The sequence below is a fragment of the Symphalangus syndactylus genome, chromosome X (assembly GCF_028878055.3).
Source record: "Symphalangus syndactylus isolate Jambi chromosome X, NHGRI_mSymSyn1-v2.1_pri, whole genome shotgun sequence".
In the NCBI taxonomy this organism is placed as follows: domain Eukaryota; kingdom Metazoa; phylum Chordata; class Mammalia; order Primates; family Hylobatidae; genus Symphalangus; species Symphalangus syndactylus.
This window is the reverse complement of record NC_072447.2, coordinates 123787261-123810707: the sequence shown is the minus strand read 5'-3', so window position 1 is coordinate 123810707 and position 23447 is coordinate 123787261. Positions and strand designations below refer to the sequence as shown.

The following is a 23447-nucleotide window of genomic DNA, read 5'->3' as shown; positions in this document are numbered from 1 at the left end:
AAGTTTTCCACCCACATCGCTGCCCAGTATTCCTGTGGGAAAATCGGTGATATAGTCTAGAAAGAGAAAATCATACATTTCTTTTTTATTTCAATTTATTGTTGTTGACAACTCCTCAAGACAATATAAATGTTTTTTCACATGTTGAGCCCCAGAAAATAGGTGCCTAAAAAAAGTTACTTTGGGATAATGATTTCAGGGGAGTAGAAGGTGAAAAATCATAACCAAAGTCCAGTATGGACAAAACCATGAAGACATTTGGAAGTAGTATTTCTCATTGACAGGCATGTAAAACCAAGTGCATTGCAACAGATGGCATACAAATCAAATCCTGATGCAGCACGGTATGGGGAACTATTTAAATTAATCTACTAGAAGTTTATTGAACAGTTAGAACATAACTTTAATGAATATATTATCATATCCAGTTCTGTATAGTAAAGCTATATTTTTCATGTCTTAGCTGACAACCCAAACTATCTTAGTACCCTTCAATATTGCTTTGCAATTGTGGACACAATGGATTCCATTGAAAGATAAATATTGTTTGACAAATGATTCATAATTCCTTGTCTAATAGTCAATGCATTTAACAGGATAATGTATTATGTATAAAATATAGCACCAGTAGTTGAATTCCTGTGAAATGTTAACTATTTTAACTCAAAATTTACATATGTTTCAAAATGTTTGGGATACCATTCATTGATTTTTAAGAAGATGGTACTTTCTGGTAAGCAGCAGCTCAGAGTAGAAAGAGCACTGGACCTGGAGTCAGATGCAATGCAAGTTGTTTTTTCTAAACACTCTCTAATATCCTTTCCAGATCTAACGTTCTATTATCTTTTACTACTGAATCTTGAGAGTTTGATTGTTTGAGGTAATTTTCAAGTGGTTTAAAAGTTATTGTCTTTTTCATTTTGTTCCTTTTCTTTTAAAGGTTAGTTTTGAAAATTGAATTTGTTAAGAAAATGGGTTGAGAGGAGGCAGTTTCATTGCATGTTTGTTTGTTTTTGTATTTTCCATTAACCTACTATAGAAGATCCTATATCTTCTAGAACTTGTTAGTAGTGGTTGGCCTCCGTTTACTATGTCAATAAGACTTTGGAGGTGTCTGGGAAGGAGATTTCAAAGAGGAACGGCAATTCTTTCTGCCACAAGAGAAAAAACACTGTTAGGGACTAGATTGGTGTAGTATGTTTACATGACTGGCTTCAGTTCCCAAGATTAAATAGCTTAAAATTTCTTAAGTGAGTTCCCTTAACCCAGTGTTGCTTTTGTTCTCATCTTTCCTTCTCCCCAACCCTACATGTGTTTACATCTCCACATCAATGTCTGACCAATAGAAAATCATGTCTAAAATGTTCAAAATTGATCTCTCCAAACCTGCTTCTCTCTTGTGTTCCCAGTCTTGATCAACAATGTCACCATCTCACCGGTTCTAGCCAAGCTCAAACCTTTGGAGTCATTCTCCAAACTCCTCCTTCCTTATTCCCCATTCCACAGTCTTGTCCTTCTCCAATCACCCTTCACATAGTGGTTGCCAAGTGCTCTTTCTAAAATGCAAGCCAGGTGCGGTGGCTCACACCTGTAATCCCAGCACTTTGGGAGGCTGAGGCAGGCGGATCACTTGAGGTCAGGAGTTCAAGACCAGCCTGGCCAACATGGTGAAACCCTGTCTCCACCAAAAATACAAAAGTTAGCTGGGCATGGTGGTGCGTGCCTGTAATCCCAGCTACTCAGGAGTCTGAGGCTGGAGAATCACTTGAACCCAGGAGGCGGAGGTTGCAGTGAGCTGATATCACACCACTGCACTCCAGCCTAGGCGACAACAGTGAAACTCCATCTCAAAAATAAACAAATAAATAATAAAGTAAAATAAAATAAAACACAAATGTGATCACAGAGCCTCCCTGATTAAAATGCTTTAATTACTCATTTTCACCTATTGGATAAAGCTCAAAGTCCTCTTTCCATCCCTGAATACCTCTCTAGCTCGATCTCTTGCCACTCCCTGCCATTCCTCTGAGCCCTTTTCATTCCAGTTACATAAACTGCTCACAGTTACCCTGACACACCATGGTCTCTTCATGACTGTGGCTTTGCATGTGAAATTTCATCTGCTACTTTCTCAGCTCAAGATATTTTTCCTCATGTTCCCATAGCCTTCCACATACTAGTTTTTTAACTCTCATTAAACTATATCGTATAACTTCTCCACTTGTTTGTCTTCACTACCAGACAGCCAGTTCCCTGTTTTGGGAGAAAGGAAACATTTTAGAGGAGATTCAGACTTTGGATGCTCCTATGTGGCATTTAAACTTGCTTCGGACCCTGAGACACTATACTATTCGCTGATGCTTGCTTTTTTTTTTCTCCTTGTGCCAGCCCTCCCCCTGGTGGAGGTGTTAAGAAGCAGTGGAGTGATCAGGTGACCAAAGATAAGACAAAGTGACCTGGCTGATCCACATCCTGTCAAAAACCTGTTTGCAGGAATGTTTGCCTTTAGACGGTTACACCAGAGAGCAAGGAATCAAACACCAATCATATCCATATGCTAAGTGTTCTCTCCAGTTGCAGTGAGTCCCATCTCTTTAAAAAGTCACAAGGACGGTCTTCGTCTCTATCCCAGAACAATATCCTGTTAGCACTGCTTTTTTCCAAGTTGAAAATAACCTAGTCTTTGAATAAGCATTTAGTTGTCTGTGGGCAGCAGAAGTTTCTTAGGCACCTCTGGATATAGAGGTCTTTAGGTATAGTGGTCTTGGTTGTCTAGGTTGGTCCAAGTGGTGATTCCCAGGGAAGGACCTTGCCAGGCAGGTTTTTTTTTTTCTTCAGAGACAGGATCTCATTCTGTCACCCAGGCTGGAGTGCAGTGCAGCTCACTGCAGCCTTGACCTCCTGGGCTCAAGTGATCCTCCTGCCTTAATCTCCCGAATAGGTGGGACTACAGATACATACCACCACATCCGGCTTAGGCAGATTTTTTTAAACATGTGTTAGGTTATTAGCCTGGTTGGGAGGAATCTGACCTCTAAAACCAACAGAATTTTAGAAAACATGATGAATTTATAATCATAATAGAAATTCTTCTTGATGGCTATTGCATGGCTATTGTAAATCTTATCAGATATTATGTTTACGCTACAGGGAGACTACCAGCAGCAAGAACAGGTTTTAGTTTTAAGTGGAGGGAAAGGAAATTAATATACTCTGTTTGTCATCAGGAGAGACTACCTTTAAAAAAATCGAACAGCTCCCACAATGTCATTTTATACACATGTCATAGGCAAGGAAAGATGATCTGCTGTCTTAGATGTCTATCTGGCTGTGTCCTAATTGAAGAAAAAGAATTCAGGTGCTACCAGAGATACCATGAGATAAAACAGAAACAGAACTGGTAAGAATGGCCCCCTGAAGTTCTTAGGTTTCTATGTTCAGGGTAAAGATTACCCTGCCCACAAAGCGATCATTGATGACATCATTTATGATGCCTTTGCCCTTCAGTTGGCACTGCACAGGCACTGCTTGGTTCTTCACCACATCTGTAAAGTGCATTGCCACCAAGGGGGACGTGTAGTTAACCTGTAGGTCAAAGAAAAATGAATTCTAAGTGTGGGGAGGTGGTAGGAGGGAAGTGATCAGATAATCACTGCAGGATGATAACCCTCACAAAGAGAACTGAGTAAATCCCACGATGCCAATTTGCAAATGGCCAAAGCAACTGACATACTCTCCTTGCGCTGGGAAAGTGTGGGAAAATCATACATTTCTCTAATAAGTCACTGTCAGATATCTGATTGTCCTCTGGGAAAAACCAATTCTGATTCAGCATGATATGGTTTTTCTGGAAATCAGACCATGAATTAAACCAAAACTAGTGTCTATCAAGTCCCTATGTTGGGGACTCACCCCAGCGCTTCAAATGGGAGAAACAGAAGCGTGATTATTAGGGCATGTTTAAGCACATTGGTAGTAATTTATCTGCTCCTGACCCTGCCACTAACTAGCTGTATGGTCTTGGGCAAGTCACTTTCTGTCTCTGAACCCCAATTTTCCCATTTGTAAACTTAAAAGGTTAAACTAGGCCATATATGAGATTCTTTCAGATATGGAAAGGAGTGTGGTTGTGATAAGAATTGGTAAAGGGAGCTCCTGGTTATGGCCAGCAGCTATTTACCCCTCTACTATCTCCTGCTCCCTAATTCTCATAGATCCCAGCCAGCTCTTCCTTTGTCGCTGAGCCCTTTCTGACAGCAATGACTAAAGGGGATACAGCTTACGTGAGTCAGTTTGCCGTAGTAAGGGTAGTAGCGGAGGTCAAAAGAAGCCGACTCTGGGTAGTAACTGATGGATCGGATGTCATTTTCATCACCTCTCTGTAAGCAAAAGCAGGTATATGTGGGGTGCTGGGTCACAGAGTGGGCTAGAGTCTGAGCTAAAGGGAGTTGTACCTCAGGTGAAATCACTGTGTGACCCATTACCAACTGTTCCAGGAAGACCATGAAAGCAGAATGGAGCAGAGCTCAGCTGTGACCTGTCCCTAGATGAGCATTTTTAGGGAGTGACTGTGCCTTGTTTTTTCAGTTCAAAGAATATTGAATAGAAGGCCTGAAGTGAGGAGGCCAAAGGTGCTCAGTATGGCTCTCTGTTGGCTTCTGGGGTACCCAGACAGAAGCAATCCAAAGGGCTTGCAGTACCTAATGCTGCTCTGGAAAGAGGCCCTACAACTCCAGCCTTTCTCCAAAGAATCACACTGGGCCTGGCACCCAGTCTTGGACTTTGGAGCTGAGGGAGATATACATTAGAACATATTTAGTAAATCCCACTCCACGATTTGCACACTGCAGGCTCGGTTCTATTGGAAGTCAGATCAAGTGCATAGGTACCTGATACACAGGCACACAGCCTACAGTTGGCTCACCTAGACTCATGTCTCTGACCATATTCTCTGTAGTGCTTAATTACAGTAGGTGGGGTCAGAGGGGTAAGCAACAAGAGCCTGGGTATGGAAATGATTAAAGTAAATAGGTCTACCCTCATCACATTATGTCAGGTAGGGGGCTGCCCATTCTGCGATACATTCAGCTTGCCCTAAATATCAGAGGTCTGGGGGCTAGTAAGGACAAATAGTGCATCACTACTAGCAAATTACTCACCAAGGTCATGTGATTACTTCTGTCAATATACTATAATTGTTCTTGGTACAAACTAAGCTCTCCTTAATTTATTCTAGTCATTACCTCATCCTGCTTTTCCACAAATGGGTGTGGATTTGACCAGTACTGTTTATTACAGAATGTATAGAGATTCTTAATATATTTTTTTAAGAAGGACATAAAATATGTAAGGAGGTAGCTAAAAATAATAATTAAAATATTAAAACAATTTTAGAAAGGACAGTTCTCAGCAAGGTTTGATGTAAGCTGAAAAACAAACAGCTTCCTTTAGGGAACAATAAGTAGAACTCTGTCCAGTTAATATGCTAGCTTAAGACTAAGTTGGTCTTTAAGATTTACTTTTAATACATTCTTCTAAAAAGCAATGAAATTTATTTTTCATGAAGGCCTGAGGAATCACTTTGGATAGTTTGTAGTCTCACCTCACATTGTGAATATTTACACATATACATGAGAACAGAATGTGCTTCCTACCTTGTTCATTTCGCAAGTACTGCCTGACCTTTCAGAGCTCATCTTCACTTTTCATAGCACATGTAATACTTGATTGTCTTGATTTCAGAGACGGAGTCATACTCTTACCTCGACACTTCTAACACCTAGCAGAGGATCTGATATATAATAAGTGATCAATAAATGCTTGCTAAATGTGGGATATGGGCTGAATAAATGCTGCCTTTTGCTGTTTTCTGATCTGCCACCATGAAGACTGAAGTTTTCAACTGTATTTCTCCTACTGAGAATGGGATTACCAGGCCTCACGCATTTGCAAGACAACTATCCAGGTCTGGGGGTGCAGTTGATGTCATAGAACAGGAGAAAGCTACTGCCTGTTTAAGAAGCAAACTCAAGATGTAAGGGCTTTTTCCTACAAGGGAGCTAATTGGTGCAGATGAGATAGAAGTTAATGGTCCCTCGAAGGACAGTTAATTAGCATACTAATCGAGTTCTGTTTATACTTCCCATGTAGTCATTTGTTATTGCTACACCCAGTACCACTGGTCATTGCTGCAAAATGTGAAATTCAGTTTTAAAATCTGGAAACTAATGACTCTAATGAAAGCTGTTTGTTTAGTTCAAAGAAACAAGTAATTAGAGCTAAAAGCAAAAGTGTAAACAGAATCTCAATTAATGACTTGGCACATTGTTGTTCCCTGCTGTGGCCCTTAGCTGAAGTTCAATCTTTGGTTTTCACAAGTATTAATCATGACAGACTGACTGACACACACACATACACACACATACACTATACACACAAACACACATGAGTTGAGTGCTTTCTAGAAAGAGGAAAACCTGAAGGAACTAAAGAGAGGTGTAGTTATGAAAAGATTAACCTTTTCTTTAGCCTACCATCCATGTGTAAGTCCTTGAAAGGGATGGACTACCTTTTTGCATGAAACAGATGTGCTAACAATGCTTACTCAAAAGGGCTCTTTACCTGAACTTTGCAGGAAACCTTCACAGGATCTCCAAGCTCAGGACGAAAGCCTACAATCTATCAAAAGAAAACCAGTGTTTTATTTTTTTTTTTAACAAAACATATTTGACAGTAAAAATTGGGGCTTTTCTAACCCTCCTCCCAATCATCCTTTCTCAGGCATATGCTTCATCTATTTCGCCTTCTTATAAATGTTACAAAAACCAAAAAATGAAAAACATCTTCAGAGCTAAGCAGCTCAGCTTACTCCGTGTTGTATTTATGCCTGATATTTACACACAAGGGGAAACTTCAGCAAGTCAACGCTAAAGATGTAAAGAACTTTCTAATTTCAAGAGAGGTGTGACTGATAAGGCTCTGCCACACCTAAGTCATGACAGGATGGAAGAAAAATACATTTTTATGATATAAGAACTGTCCGCCATGCCACCCTCATTTCAATCCCCTGTTCCAAACAGCTCAGTATTCCATTCTTTATTTAGAATACTTTTTTAAAAATTAAAGATGAAGTCTCACTATGTTGCCCAAGTTAAACTTGAACTCCTAAGCTCAAGCAATCCTCCTTCCTCAGCCTCCCCAGTAGCTTGGATTATAAGCTCGAGCCACTGCACTTGACTAGGACCCCATTCTTGACAAAGGCCATCAAGCGACAGGCTTGGGGGTGAGGGAGAAGAATTGCCGTAGGAAGTGCTCAGGGGGAAAAGAAATTGATAGATTTGTCTGGTTATTTTATTTCTGACGCTGTCAGAAAAATGGCCAAACCTGTGGTGTGTGAAGACAGAGACCAAGACAAATGGAGTGGCCAGAGCCCTCCTACCTAGTTCATTCACTTATCACCACCAGATATGAAAAGCCAATATACCCGGTTCATCTTTAGAAGGATGCAGGGCTGTCCAGTAGAGTATCCAAAAGTTGGGTCCTCCAGACCAGAGCAGTTCTTTAGGAAGGAGCGCTTAAATTGGCAGGCCTTCTTGTCCTCATCCTCATCGCCATCTTGGATGAAGTACTGCCCCGGGGGACAATCTACATTCATTTCCTCTTGAAGACTGTCATTATAACCTAAAGCATGTGTGAGTGGCAACGGGTTATGTTAGACAGGTACTACAGGGGAAGGTCATGCATTCAGTAGTCCTCCCTCCCAAGTTTCCTTTCTCCAGCTTGTTTGTACTCCTCTGAAAGCCCAGTCTACCTGTGACCTGGCATCAGGTGCCCAACAGCCTTCATCAGCAGCCATCCCTCTAGGAAGTCTTCCTGACTAGTCACTTCAGCCCAGTTTGATTGCCTGTTCCCTTGCTTTTCATTCCCATGGAACTTCTGGATATCCATCTCTGGGTCCTATGTCAGTCACTTTATAAATTTTCTCTATTTTCCACCATTTCTTTTCAGACATGATAAACTGTAAACTTGGAAGGCTGTCCCTTCTACTTCTGAGAGAGAAATAGGCACATAGTTGGTAGATTTTGGAAGAGGGACTGAAACATTCAAGGTATGGCATATATGAGGAGGCTAAGTTCCTGGGTTAAATCTCCTTAACTTCACTTAGGAAACAAGGTGAACCCGTTGGGCGGTTACAAATTTGGGGGCTCTTTTGGGATTGCCCTTACGGCTACCTGCTCGTGGTCCAGTAGTACCCCACCTCCCGACCTGGCAATGGATCCAGAGGCCAGCCCAAGCAGCCACCTAGTTCTCTTGGGCTGGGGGCCAACTCTGGTACTGTCTCTACTGGAGGGGCACTGCCGACCCAATGTACATGGATTTGACTGCAATAGAGAAATAGTCCTGGGGAGATTGATTTGAGTAATAATAAAACTCCAGTCTCCCACACAGCCGGCTGGGCATGAATCACTCTTTCTCTATTGCAATACCCCTGTCTTGATAAATCAGCTCTGTCTACGCGGTGGGCAAGGTGAACCCGCTGGGCAGTTACCATGTCTCCCTTTGAACTCAGTGAGAGGCACCTGATTGTAAGAGTGAGAAGTATGAGTTGTGAGACAGAAGGAACGTGGAAGAAGAGGAAGAGGAGGAGAAGGAGGTGGAGCAGGAGGAGGAGGCGGAGGAGGAGGCGGGGGAGGGAATAAGCCAGCTCTTCATCCTTTACAGAGGGAAGTTAGCACTGCAAAATAGAAGCATAAGTTAAAAGATAGAAACCAATAACAACCACAGGGTCTCTACAGGGATGGTGACGGCATGAGATCTTGTCTACTGAGGCCTGAGACATTCAGGGTAAATGTCCCTTTACATTGGATGGAATGTAACATGTGTCCAAGGATACATAGATCAGGGAGAAAGCTTAAAGGGGCTGTTTGTGAGGTAATTCTTTGGGCTACCAAATTTCATACATAAAACTGGGCTTTAGAAATTACTGCATTATTTCCAATTTGATTCTAAATGATGGAGCCCAGTTAGTCCTGTTAGACTCAGTCCCTATGTATTAATATTCAGAGGAGATTTTGCACCTATGATCTACCAGAGGTAAAACGCAACATGTGCTGCTGAATCCTCATCTAATAATATCAAACCCACAGGTTGTGACTGGGGTTTGATATTATTAATTGGAAACTGGGAATTTTAAATCTATTCCAATTATGGCTATGCCTTTATTTTTTCTTTGACAAAGCTACATTTAATTCAAGGCTTTGTTTTAATTTTTTTAGAACAAGAACTATGCTCCAATAACTTTCTAAATAGAGGCTGCGATCATGTGCTCATTGTTTCTCTTGAGGTAGTTCCATTAAAAATAATGTGACATGGACATGACCCTTATTGCAAAATCCCAGTCCTCATGGGAGTGAAAGTGATACTCTGTGATGTCTATTTCAGAGATGTGCTTCTTTTTAGCAGGACACATTATCTACTCTTAAGAACTAAAAACTAGTACTTTTCCTAACATTTCCTGCTTCCATCATCATCAGGTCAGAATTGGTATTTCTCTGTCTACTAGCTTTTTGGAGGGATTTTCTTAGCAGGGAATCTGGCAATATATTTGCAATCGCTTGCAAGCATTCTGAAACAAAAGAAGATACTGTGCTGGCCATGATGCCCAAAACATTTCTGTAGCTAAAAATAGAACTACATGGACTCAGAAAGAACCCAGTCCCATCTCCCCTCATTTCACTGGTAAGGAATCTGAAGCTCAGACTTACCCAAAGTAACACTGAGCCTTACTGATATAAAGCTGAGTTTCTAACTCTTGGTCATGTGACAGCAGCATAGAATTATGAAAAGCAGCATGTCTCAAACTTTAAATTTCCTACAAATCACCTGTGGATTTTTTAAAAATGCAGATTTTGATTCAGCAGGTCTAAAATGTGGTCTGAGATTTTGCCTTTCTAACAAACTCCCAGGAGATGCCCATGTTGTTGGTCCCTTTATAACACTTATAGCAGCAAGAGTGTAAAGAACATGAAATGTGGATTCAAACACTGGTTCTGCTGCCAGAGTCTTTGATCAAGCTACTCCCCCTTTCTGAGTCTCGGTTTTCTCATTTATAAAATGAGGATGATCAACTTTGTTATACAGAGTTAAAGTTAAATGACCAAATTTATGTATTTAAATAACACTTCCTAGCACATGATAAGAGATTGTTCTCCTCCAAATTCAGTGCACATGTTATTTTTTTTTATCTCATTTTTTTTTTATTTTTTTTTTAATTATTATACTTTAGGGTTTTAGGGTACATGTGCACAATGTGCAGGTTTGTTACATATGTATCCATGTGCCACGTTGATTTCCTGCACCCATTAACTCGTCATTTAGCATTAGGTGTATCTCCTAATGCTGTCCCTCCCCCCTCCCCCCACCCCACAACAGTCCCCGGAGCGTGATGTTCCCCTTCCTGTGTCCATGAGTTCTCATTGTTCAATTCCCACCTATGAGTGAGAACATGCGGTGTTTGGTTTTTTGTCCTTGCGATAGTTTACTGAGAATGATGTTTTCCAGTTTCATCCATGTCCCTACAAAGGACACAAACTCATCATTTTTTATGGCTGCATAGTATTCCATGGTGTATATGTGCCACATTTTCTTAATCCAGTCTATCGTTGTTGGACATTTGGGTTGGTTCCAACTCTTTGCTATTGTGAATAGTGCCGCAATAAACATACGTGTGCATGTGTCTTTACAGCAGCATGATTTATAGTCCTTTGGGTATATACCCAGTAATGGGATGGCTGGGTCAAATGGTATTTCTAGTTCTAGATCCCTGAGGAATCGCCACACTGACTTCCACAATGGTTGAACTAGTTTACAGTCCCACCAACAGTGTAAAAGTGTTCCTATTTCTCCACATCCTCTCCAGCACCTGTTGTTTCCTGATTTTTTAATGATGGCCATTCTAACTGGTGTGAGATGGTATCTCACTGTGGTTTTGATTTGCATTTCTCTGATGTTATAATAGTAGCTGCCTCTAGAATGGATCAACCCCACTTCAACCAGGCCAGGACAACCAAGCCAGAATGACTGGCATTTTTTTCCCCACAAAGATTAGGTGCAGAAATGCAAACCCCACTGGAGCTCCTATTTGATAGCTGCATAAAGAACCTGTGTGCTGTTAACCTTAACCAAGCTGCTACCTCAGATTTTACCTTGTGGAAGCATCTCCCACAAAGCCATTCATTTGCCCCTGAAAATTTATCTGATGACACTATAGAGATAGGCACCTCGAAAATACTTGGGATCAGAATGTTGGAGCAACTGCCACCCAGAGATTCTTCCTCTAACTCCTTTCTGGAATGCTGTTAAATAACGACACTTGGCTGGGCGCGGTGGCTCATGCCTGTATTCCCAGCACTTTGGGAGGCCAAGGCAGGCGGATCACGAGGTCAGGAGATTGAGACCATCCTGGCTAACACAGTGAAACCCCGTCTCTACTAAGAATACAAAAAATTAGCAGGGCGTGGTGGCACGCACATGTAGTCCCAGCTACTCAGGAGGCTGAGGCCGGATAATCGCTGGAACCTGGGAGGAGGAGGCTGCAGTGAGCAGAGATCGCACCACTGCACTCCAGCCTGGGCGATAGAGTGAGACTCCACCTCAAATAAAATAAAATAAAGATGCTTGCCCTCTCCCTTCAAGTTAGCCCATCTCCAAGAAATGACTTCTTTTACCTTGAGAAAGTTTAGAAGATAGGAATGTTTCAGCTCTGGAGAACATTCTTCTTTTCCCACCACTATCTCCCCCCAGAATTATCTTCTATAAATGATCATTATTGAGCCATCTGGATATGTTCAGGACTTAAATGGGTGCTGTATCGTGTTCAAGAAAAGAAGAAAGTTCTCTGCCTCAAAGAGCTTATCTTGCTGGAAAATTGGCTTGTATGCTTTCAAGACAACATACAATCACACACTAGAGCAATTCTGATTGTAGCTACAGGTGCTAAGGGGGATGCAAAGTAAGGACAGACCATGATGAGTTGGGGTTAGTAAGACTGGGATTCCTGGGCCAGGTGAATTTTGAATTTTGGATTCCCACCCATCACTTTTCAAAAGAGCTTTCCACTATTCAGACGAACTTACTTACCCTGGAGAAAGCCATTTAGGCTAATCACATAATGCTGCCAAGTGTCAGGTTCAGAAACGTTGAAGTTGAAGTTAAGGCTATGGGCGAAGGGTCTGATCATAACTCCTGGCAATGAAAACAGGTCTTGGATATATTAACCCATTCTTGGGATAATTTTTTTGTATTGATTCCCATGAAACCATTTCCCCCCAGGCAATCAAAATGAAAAGAACCATAATTTGCCAAGTACCATTTTACTTTTCCTCCTAATAATTGAATCTCTAAGTCATTACCAGGAAGAGCCAAAGTTAATTGAGGCTGAACATGCTGTGCAAGCATATTTCTGTCCAGCAAGTTCTGACAACACAGGGCATCTGGGCACACTCACCAGGAGGCTTTACCCGCTCCGTGAAGGTCGGTATATAGGGACTGATGGTCAGAAATAGTGTGTACATGCAGAGGGTGATCACAGCAGCCAAGGAGGCATAGAAGAAGAAGTAAACGAGTAAGATCAGGCCTGCAGAGCAATCATAGATGAGAATGGTCAGTGCTTGCCAACAAGCCCTTCCTCCCTGCTTGGACTCATGAACCAGAACCAACCCAACCACGAAATAGCTCTTTAAAAAATTCCTCAGATTCAGTATGTCCTTGCTTATTCAGATTTCACCAATTTGGAGTCAGTGAGGATTGTGTCAGGGGTCTAATTGCAGTTTACCTTTACAGCATCTCCGATGGAAGGGCTTGCTGAGCAAATGATGGCCATGAACAAGAATACAGGGGAGTGGAGTTAAAAGTATTGCAGAGGGAAAATTGCTTGAGAGTCCTTTGGGCAACAGTTGATGTCCCAAGTACAAATCATTCTTTGCTATTCATTAAAGTGGGTGCCCTGAAGAGTCCTAGCAGCTTGGTTCCAATAATTATAGGTATTTGCAAGTGATGAAAACAGCATTTCTTTCCACATAGTCTATAATTCAAACTTTTGATGAATTTCCACTGGACTTGCCTCCAATCAAGGCAAAGTGAGGTTTTGGCCTGCTTATTTCAAATTTTATTCATCTTTAGCAAAGATGAATAAAATGGCTCTGCTTTTCAAAAAGAACACTGACACAGGGTGGGGAAGGGAAAAGGAGGAAACAGTACCTAATCACTGACACTTGCCTGTGAACTTTGGCAAGTTATAGAACTTCCTTGCACCTCCAATTCCTCACAGGTAAGATGGGGATAAAAATAGCACTTACCTCGGATTCTTATCTATAACAATGAGAACACATGGACACAGGAAGGGGAACATCACACTCCCGGGACTGTTGTGGGGTGGGGGGAGGGGGGAGGGACAGCATTAGGAGATATACCTAATGCTAAATGACGAGTTAATGGGTGCAGCAAACCAACATGGCACATGGATACATATGTGACAAACCTGCACATTGTGCACATGTACCCTAAAACCTAAAGTATAATAATAATAATAATAAATAAAAATAAAAAAATAAAAAATAAAATATACTTCATAAAAAAAGACCTAAGAAATAATATAGACTTAAAGATTTCCATTTTGTTCTTTGAATAAAAAAGCATAGAAGAATTATTCCATACCTTGGCTGAATTATCAGAATCACTTGTGGCACATCTTAAAACTATATATGCCAAGGCTCTGCCCTGAGCTTGCTGAATCAAAATTCCTCCCATTGATAATGATTTACAGCCAAGGGCTGAAATCCCTGGATACATAATAATTTGATCACAGTATCTCAGACAGGATATAGTCCAGCACTACTGATATTAATAAAGAACTTGAGGCAAAAAGAGGACAAATGACTTACACAAGTTCTCAAAAAGTGAAAATGAACAATGTCAGGCTAGTATTTTTATATTTCTAGAAGATTCACTCTATTTCCTTGTATAGATAAATTATAGAAAAATATGACAGTATTCCTGTCTCCTTGCATGCATACGTATCACCTGGTCCATTCAATTCACAAATATAAATAGAATGTAATATTTAGAAAATAATCGAGCAGACGCAGCTCTATTTTATAAGGTGGTTCAGCTACAAATGAAATTATCTAGTATATAATTGGAGGACTTAACAAATGGCTAAAATCTTGGCAATTTTGTGTGTGGTTAAAGTAATAAAACTTTGAGGACAGGTAAATGTTACTGTGTCATATCCTCTGATTTAATAAAAAAAAAAAAATCTGAAATTCAGTCTTTCCTTAACATCCTATCCTGACTATACCACTTCCAAGCTGTTTAATCTCAGACATGCTGTTCACCTCTCTGGGCCTCAATTTCCTCGTCTGTACAATAATGGTACTTACTTCTTAGCACTGAATAATGCATATAAACAGCATAGCACAGAGCCTGGCGAATACTAATTGCACCATAAGTGGCAGTCATCATCAGTTATTATTAACATTATTATTAGTGCTGTAGGACCAGAAGCATAGTTGTGTGAGTTTTCCCTCTGTGGGCTGTATTAGGACTAGGTTTGTCCCAGGATTAGGCAACACCGAGTGAGGTGAATGAGCATGAGATTGCTGATGAGAAACTCTTTTCAAGCCCTCCTTGGGGCTCTCTCAGGCAACAATGTTTGGCTCTGCTCGCAGCAATGACATGATGTTGGACCTACAGATTTGAACTGAATTATGAACCGGAAACTGGAACAAACCACTTAACTTTGCTGTGCCCCAAACTGAATCCAAATATTAATTTTTAAATTGAACCATGAACCAAATAAAATTAACCAAAAAAGGTGTTGTGGAAGGGAGAAAAAAACCATAGTAATCAGACCCTTTTTATTTTATTAGATGAACTAAAGCAGAACTGGAACATGAACACATTGATTCAGTTGGAGTCCCTGGAGAATAAACGACAGCACCTGTGTGCCTGTGATACTTGGCTGTTGCCCACTGGCTATCTAATGGGATTTGCCCTGTGTTTCTGCCTCCATTCCTTTACCCCATCCCCATCCTGGGAATGGATCAACAGCTAGAGCCATCCATGGAGATCAAAAGACTCAGTTTCATGGACGAAGGGAAAGCAATGGAACATAGGTACATTCCTTTGGAGATATCTTCCTTTTTTCCCAGGATGTGTGACCAGGAAGCTGTAGATGGGAGAATGACACTAGCAATAAGTCCCCTTAGCCTCACCCAGGAGTGTGTGCCCTAGAGTTTATGATAGGTGATCACAGACTGAGATAGCTAGCTCAGCCACCCCCAGGCAAAACCAAGCACAGTCCCCATCTGAACCCATTGATCCCTCTGACACTTTCTGCCCTGGATGTCCAAGTATTACTTGGGTCTTTCCTCTAGGTACTCTAGAGTTCTTTCCTCAATGCCCCACTCAGGCTTGAATAGACCACTAAGTAACCGTGCTCCTAACTCTTCATTTCTCCCACTAAAACACCGTATCAGGTCCTGAGGCCCTACACATCAGGGCCTTGTTCGTTGTTAGAGTTCATGAAATGGGGCAGTGTTCTGGCAAGAGAATGAACTCTGGTGTTCATCCAACCAGGGTTTGAAATCCCAGCACTGCCACTTAGTAACTATGTGACTATAGGCAAGTTACTTACCCTCTCTAAGCCTCAGTTTCTGCATCTGTAAAATGGGGATAATAATATTACTACCTCATATGATTCTTGTTGGTATCCAATAAAATAACATAGAACTTCCAAGAATAGGGGCTGCGTAGGTACCAAAGGAAAGGCCCAGATTATATTCATAGGCCTGGTAAATATATTGGGCAGGTTGATGTCCAAGTTGGGCCAGCATTAGTAAGTGCACAAGCGGGCACCTTGTTCTCAGGAAAGAAAACAGCAAGGCATGTGCTTTATGGCTGAAGCATTAACGTTACCATTCACCCTTTGCCCAGGGTAGCCCAACAGAATTCCTGAGCTCTACTTAGACCTGCTACTCAGAGGTCTGGCTACGGCCTATCATGCAGAGTCCCTATTGCCATATCTTCTCTAGGCACTTGAACCTTCCTCCCTCATCCCCACTTACTGGCCTATGGATTGTCTTCCACAGAAGCAATTTGGATCAGCTCATCTGATGAAGTTCTAGTGGCTGGCTGTTTAGGCTCCCCCTCCCAGAATCACACTTGCATTTCACAAGGCTTGTTTTTCCAGTCCTCTTTAGGCAAGGGAGAAACAGCTGTGCACCCTTGGAGCCCCAGTGAGTGTCCAGTATTTGTCTGCAGCTTCCAGAATGTCGGAATGTTCCTTAAATGGTACATTTGTTCCAGTTGAGAGTTTGTGGGATGGTCAGGGGTGGGGCTGGGAATTGGGGAGGGGTGAAGGGAGATCCCACGTGCTATTCCTAATTCCAGGAAACAGAGCTGAGTGTTTCACCTTGACTGAGCTGAATTAGCAACATTAACTTTGAGGGAGAGAATTCTTAGCCAACGGGGCCTTTAGAAGACATGGCCATCAACTTCAGCAACCTAGACCCTTGGCACTAGGGGACTGTTATTTCATCCTTGGCATCCTCTATTTTTTTTCTTCTGTGGATTGACTGATTTCCAAACCAGGAGCTGCTCTTTTTCTGGGCTGTGCAGAGACTGTGGCAAGTGTGAATTTTACCACTGGCTAAATCTCCTGAGGAGAAGGCTCAGCATTAATAGTTTAAGAGGTGGGTAAGACTGTAGGACGGGAGTGCTGGGGAAGTTGTGGAGTAAAAATGATGGCAGCATGTGATGCAAAGAGGAAATGCTAAGCAATATAATTCTGCCACTGATCAAACATCTCTATCATAGCAGAGGAAGACACCCACAAGCTGGGGCCAGGGACACGCCTCCTGGCTCTCCTTCTCTGACATTACCAGGTGATGGGACCTCATAAAAACACTTGGTCAGGTTAGCAGGGATTTGAGTCTCCTATCTTACAAGAAGTCTTCTGCATAGTTCTTTAAACTTTACAGTTTTAACATCTAATTGGGGCCTCACTCTGATCCTGTGAGAGAAGCAAGTCAGGGATTGTTTTCCTCATTTGGCAGGTGAGGAAACTGAGGCTCAGAGAGGAGAAATGATGAGTCCAAGGTCACGTGGATAGAAAGTGACAGGACTGGGACTTAAAACAATCATGTGCTTTTTCAACTCATTCTTACTGTCTCTCTGCATTGCAACTGATGTTGAGCCCAGTGGGTTTCAGTTACACAATCAAGTTTGTTCATCCATTTGGAGTTTGTTCTGATGGAATCTGTCCACAGTCTAGGCATTTCCCTAGGCATTGATGCCTTTACATGAAGTGCAAAGAGAAGTTCGCAGACAAGCCCATCCAGCGTATGGTAAAGGAGCCCTGGACACCACACCAAAAGCAAAGGACACCAGACTTTAGCATTGGGACTATTGGGACTTACTCCAACTCTGACCTGTTCGGGCCAGAAACATCCTTCTCTCTGGATCCCACAGGTATTCACTCATGATCTGCAATTTCTGCCACCAGGCATTGCCTGTTGGCTGATCCTGACCCTCTTCCTCCTCCTTTTCCTCCTCTTCCTCCTCTTCTTTCTCCTCCTCTTCTTCCTCCTCCTCCGATTTGGGCACCATCGTCACCCGAGCCTCTTCTTCTGCTTCCTCCTCTTCATCTGCTAAGTAGTTCTGGTTCACTTCATCCGGATCATCCTGGAACAGTGACAAAACACAATACCCTTTTTGAAAAAAATGTACAATGGTGCATCCCACCAGCCAAAAATAAATTGAAATGACTCAATATTTGGAGATACTTCAAATTTCCACTTTCCCATAAACATACATGTTGCTACAAGAGGTGGATTTTCTTTCTCTCTGTTCTTTTGGAGGAAATATTCTTTCTATGACCCATTTTGACTCAGTATTCTTTCCATAGAGGTGCAAGTTTTATTCTCAGCTTCAGGCATTTGGGCTCTTCTCCAAGGACTGCTCATATCACTACTCTGTTCTGGGGCCTTGACCTCCCACTTAACCTTGTCCTATCAGACTAGAGGTGAGCTCACACAGGAAGAGGATGGAATAGTCTTAGACATTGTGTCTGTGATGGCAAACTTTTAGTCCAAGCCAGCTTTATCCTAACACCCTGTACACATTCAGCTGCTCAACTTCACCATTTCAAGTTGTGTCTAAAAATAGCCTGGGACGGACATCAGGAGGAGAGGCCAACTGCTGTACCCCTCCTCAAAACTTAGCCTTCCTTCCCAACAGAAACAATAGATGGGCAGTTATTAGCTGCTTCTCTGATTATTGCCCTAGTTTGAATCTCTTCCTACCTTAAATTGGTTGGAAAGACCATGTGAGAGCTGGAACCCCAGGCTTCCTTAGTCTCCCCCTATGCTTAGGCAAAAAGCTGGGCACGTAATACATACTCAGCACATATTTGTTGATTGACTGATTGCAGCCATTACTTGAGATTTGAAACTGTAATCTTCTCTGAGTGGTTCTAAGAAAACTAAACTGAAAAAGAGAGAGGGAGAGAGAAACCTAGACTTCACCAAGTGGTGTTTCAAATACCTCCCAGCCACAGGCCGGAGAGTTGTATCTTTGCTCTTTGGGGGTTTGCCAAGGCTTATTGCAGCAGCAGAAAATGAGGCTGCCCTCCCTTCTGTGCTGTCCCAGTCTGAAGAGTTGCGGGGCTGTGCACCTGTTGGGTTGGATGTGTCAAACACTAGAGACCAGGGGCTCTGTGCTGCCCCCTCCCTGCCTGATTCCTCAAAGGCCATTTAGAGGGCACCCTGCTAAAAATGCTGCCTTTGTTGGGGGTAGGAGGGCTCAGCAAATTGGATTGTTCAGAATCAGTACAAGTGATACAGAATGACAAGGCTCAGCTCTCAGCATTCGGTCTGCACAGCACTGTCTAGCTCTTGATTGTAAGCCCTCTTGAATTGCTCTCTAATTTGTTCCAATGTACAGCTCTATATAAAATACCACATCAGAACCGACAGGGACCTTCAAGATTTACTTATCCATCTGAGGCCCAGAGATGGGACAGGATCTAGCCAAAACCATGCAGTAAATTCATGATAGAGTTGACGGTCTCAGAACCTGTGTCTCTTGATACCCTGGACAATGATGTTTCTCCTCTATCACATTGAGCACAAGTGGCTAGAGGTAGCTTAGCAGATTAATGAAGCACAATGCCTTAGGTTCTGTGTTCCTAAAAGATTTTAGGGCTCACGCCTGTAATCCCAACACTTTGGGAGGCCAAGAAAGGAGGATCACTTGAACCCAGGAGTTTGATGACAGCCTGGGCAACATAGCAAGACCCTGTCTCTACAAAATTTAAAAAAATTAACCAGGCATGGTGGCATGCACCTGTAGTCCCAGCTACTCAGGAGGCTGAGGCAGGAGGATCACCTGAGCCTGGGAGGTCAAGGCTGCAGTGAGCTGTGATCACGCCACTGTACTCCAGCCTGGGTGACAGAGTGAGACATTGTTTCAAAAAAACACAAAAAAAGATTTTAGGTGCTTATTATAATCAAGGATGGCTGACTGACATAGGCTCACAGTGTAAGGCTTAGGAAAATAAACTTCATCCATCACTCAATGTTGAATGGATTAATACATGTTCTTAAATATCTTTCACTTGTGTGTGAACCTATCTATGCACACATTTAAACTCCCAAACTACATTTTGAGCACCCAGAGGGAGATTCCATATTTTCTAGCCTCTCGATGGCCCTCCACAGTGTAAAGCTGATAGTTAAGTACCCAGTAGGTCCTAACCAAATATGAGTGATACCTGCCTGACTTAAAATTCCTGATGCAGGACTCTGCAGGAATGCTCTCACAGAGCTTGTCACCCTAACCGAGCTGTCATGTATATCACAGTGGGTAGCAATCATGGCCCCCAGAGAATCTACTGCACCTGAGAATCTCAGTGAATTTGAAGTATAACGTTTCATTGAGGAGAAATATATATTCCCTTTATATTTCCTGAACAATTTTCTTTTCTCTCCATGTTACCCATGCCTGCCTTTAACCTTCCACAGAGGAGGCAGCTGGCCTAGGCCTCAGACTGATCTTATTTGTAGATATTGGCTCTCATGATAATCCCATTACAGATGGCTTGTCATTAAAGCTTTACCCTCCTGAGAAGAATTAATCTTCTCACAGCTAATTTGCCCCTACAGCTCTCACACCCGAGAGGCTGTGAGAGGTTCCTGAGCTTTACTTTAGGAACCTCGAATCTTTTCTCCTCTCCTCTGCTTCCAGGTAAAGGAAATGGTCACACTGTGCAAGAGAGGCCTTCCCCAAAAGATCCTCATTAATTAAATCCTGTGTAAAATGTATCTTTGTGAAACTATTTAACAAAATCCAATAGAAAATCCTTTGGTAATGAGAATGCTTATCCTTAAGATTCTGTTTTGTCACTTTCCTAAAGTGGCATTACCCTCATGTGATAGTGTGTGTGAGTGTGCTGGGATATGGTAGTGGGTGTGTGATGGGGTCATCAGGTTTCCCTAAAAGGGAAGAGTCTGAGGAACAGAGGGCAGCTCCATTTTGAGTAATCTAAATATATAAACATATAAACAAATATATAAACAAACAGTATGACCCAAAGGATAAATTTTAAATTTGTGCCCTGCAAAGAAGACAGCAAGGCATGTGCTTTACACGCCATGAACATTGGAATGGCTGGTTAATTTTAAAAGAGAAATTAGCACAGGATTGCATTAATTTATTTTTAAATTTGATCAAGTATTATAAAGAGCAAGATCCCCTGATGCATTTAAAATCCAAGCCACTTAACAAATAACTGAAATTATACGCAACATTTTAACAAGATTACATAGAAAAGAAGGCAAGTAAGAAATAGTTTTGTACCCCTGCAGATTGTAACTGTTCTGAGAGCTGGAAGAAACTTTGGGGGAAGTTAAACGATTCTTCAAATTGTGGCTAAAAAGCCAAGAGAAGCCCTCTGTAGATTGATAGGAGGTTAGAATAATGTGTGTTTTCTTCTGCGGGCTGTTGACAGTTTTCACTTAACTCCCTGGTTACATAAGTGGCCATACCCAAAGAAAAATGGCTTAGGCTTTGTTTCCTCCTGGGGCTCAGATCACAGTCCTCTCTGGGGAACATTTCAAAATCCTCTCCCCAAAAAGTACTACGTGTGGCATACATTAATGACTTATAGCAAAATAAATGCAAATAAACTTTTGGATCAAATAATTTGTAATACACCCTGGAGATAAATGATGAGACCAAAAGAATGTATGTGTGTCTATATGTTGGGCAGTGTGGGGTGGCAGTCAGGATGGCAATGGGTAGTGGCAGATCGGGGGTCTGGAAGATGCATTCTGCAAATACAATGGAAAGAGCACAAGATTAGAAGTGAGGATATTGCATTTTCACTTTGGCTCCTCCACTAACTTGCAAGTCACTCCTGTGCTTTGAGCCACAGCAGCCTCCTTTACATAATGAGGGGTTCTGGAGAGATAATGTCTAGGATTCCTCCCTGCTCCTATTGGGGATTCTATGATTTTAGCTATAGTTTGGAATTTCTACTTTAGAAAGAGAGCAGCTGGACTCTAAGAAGCTACCACCCAAGAGACAGCTGGGTAGGCAGTGCCTTTCATTTCCTCTTCCTCCTTCCTTCCCTCTTGGCTAAATTTCTTGCTATTAGAATTAAACTTTTATACTCCAAAAGGTCTGTGAAAATTCTATACTCCCAGGAAAAGATTTTAGAAGCCCCTTATTCTGTTATCTTTTGCTTCTCTTATCTTTGTTTCACAGGAAGAGGGGCTTCCGCCTTTTATCCAGCAATTTAGGGTGCCCGGGGTGCTGGGAGTCACTGCTCCTTTTTGAAACCCTGGGCTCCCCTAAACTTCGTTGTTTCCGCCCATCTCAAAGAGAGGCAGCCGTAAACCAAGGTCTACACAGCCCCCAACCCACCCCATTAAAAAAAAAGGGGAGGGGGGCAGCAAAATATTCTGCTCTCTGGCACTCACGAGTCTGTAGCGATAACTGTAAGGAAAGGATGGAGCCCTTCTGGACCGGAGTTGCCTTCTCATGGCTGTTCAGTGGGCAAAGACGCAGCAGAGGCAGGCAATCGGGTGACAGTTCTGGAGCTTCTGCTGGTACAGGAGACACTGGTTGCTGGGGACACTTGGCGCCTGGTAAAAGTGAACCCTCCTGGCATGAGCCCTTCCCCAGAATAATCTAACATGTCCCTCTCTCATTGGTTGGCCCCTTCCCTGAATCAAGGGAAAGCCCTTATGGAAAAGCAAGCTCATCATTACAAGGAGGGGGAGATATTCTGGGTCACGAGGATGAGCAACTCACCCCCCCGCCCCCTTTATATGTCTTTCCACCCCTTGTCTTTCTCCAGCGCTTGAGATATGATGGGCCCAATGGAAATCTTAAGTCATGTTCTTCTCAATTGAGAGTTGGATATCAGTGCATGCAGGGGGTGGGTGTGGGTGGGAGTTGGGGGTGAGGGGAGATGGCCAAGAATAACTTGCTTTTTTCATAAGGCTGATCTCATGCAAAAGGATCTAGGATGTCAGGAAAGATTCCCTTTGCTCTCTCCCCCCCACACACACACACTCTAAGCCACCTACAATATTTCTTATTTGTGTCAATCCATGAGCTTCTTAAAATGTGGATTATTCTTTCTGATTTTAGAAGCCAGGCTCCTACTTCATTCCTCCCTGCCCCAAAGAGAGTCTTGGACATAAGGAAGCCTTTTCCTAGCCCACATGTCAGAGTGGCCCCATCAGTCACTGCCCCTCATACACACACCCCTCCAAATCCTGGCCAAATTTCTGCAGTGGTTGAGATCTATATTTATCCCTTAGCATCAGGGCAGGGAACAAGCCAGAACTTTGCAGTGTCAGTTTCCCAGACATATATAACTCCTGAAACCAACATGGGATCCAATGAAAGGAAAAATTAGAAGAAACAGTTAAGAATATTGTATAGCATTTTTGGTCTGTTTGGGGTCCACCCTACTGGAGCCTGGGTGGCTAAAAGGCCTGGATGGAGTTTGCGATCCTTCCTTCACAAATCAAACCCCATTATACTCAAGTGGCTGAGAATGTTGCAGATACTGACATTCTGGGCACATTCATTACTGAGAAAAACAGCACAATAGCTTAGAAAGATTAGTCATAACTCCAATTCAAGGCTATTCTGATGAAAATGGCTTCAATTGCAGTTAATTTTAAATAAGAATTCCTTTCACTGTAATGTTACTAATCAGACATCTTCTTTAACAGTGTCTCTTCCCATATGCTTCTTTGAAGAGAAAAAGGCCACTTACAAAAAAGAGAAACTTATTCTTCTCTTTGAATTTTATTAAAAGCAAAATATATTCTAGGGCATAATCTGGTCTCTGGTCTCAGTAGATGTTGATC

General features: G+C 42.2%; 1 protein-coding gene across 2 annotated transcripts; it reads right to left on the bottom strand.

Moving 5' to 3' along the window:
• Window positions 1-3324: 3324 nt before the first annotated feature.
• On the bottom strand, window positions 3325-22103 carry ATP1B4 (ATPase Na+/K+ transporting family member beta 4). 2 transcript variants are annotated; one of them, XM_055268675.2, is made up of 8 exons: window positions 22041-22103; window positions 17478-17742; window positions 12506-12634; window positions 12139-12243; window positions 7484-7680; window positions 6622-6678; window positions 4284-4379; window positions 3325-3585 (listed from the first exon to the last, which is right to left on the bottom strand). In XM_055268675.2, the coding sequence occupies exons 1-8, from the start codon at window positions 22101-22103 to the stop codon at window positions 3424-3426; spliced, it is 1074 nt and encodes a 357-aa protein (XP_055124650.1). In that variant the 3' UTR covers window positions 3325-3423. The 2 variants fall into 2 exon arrangements, with proteins under 2 accessions (XP_055124650.1, XP_063490937.1); XM_063634867.1 differs by having other exon boundaries at window positions 17490-17742.
• Between the last annotated feature and the right edge of the window lie 1344 nt (window positions 22104-23447).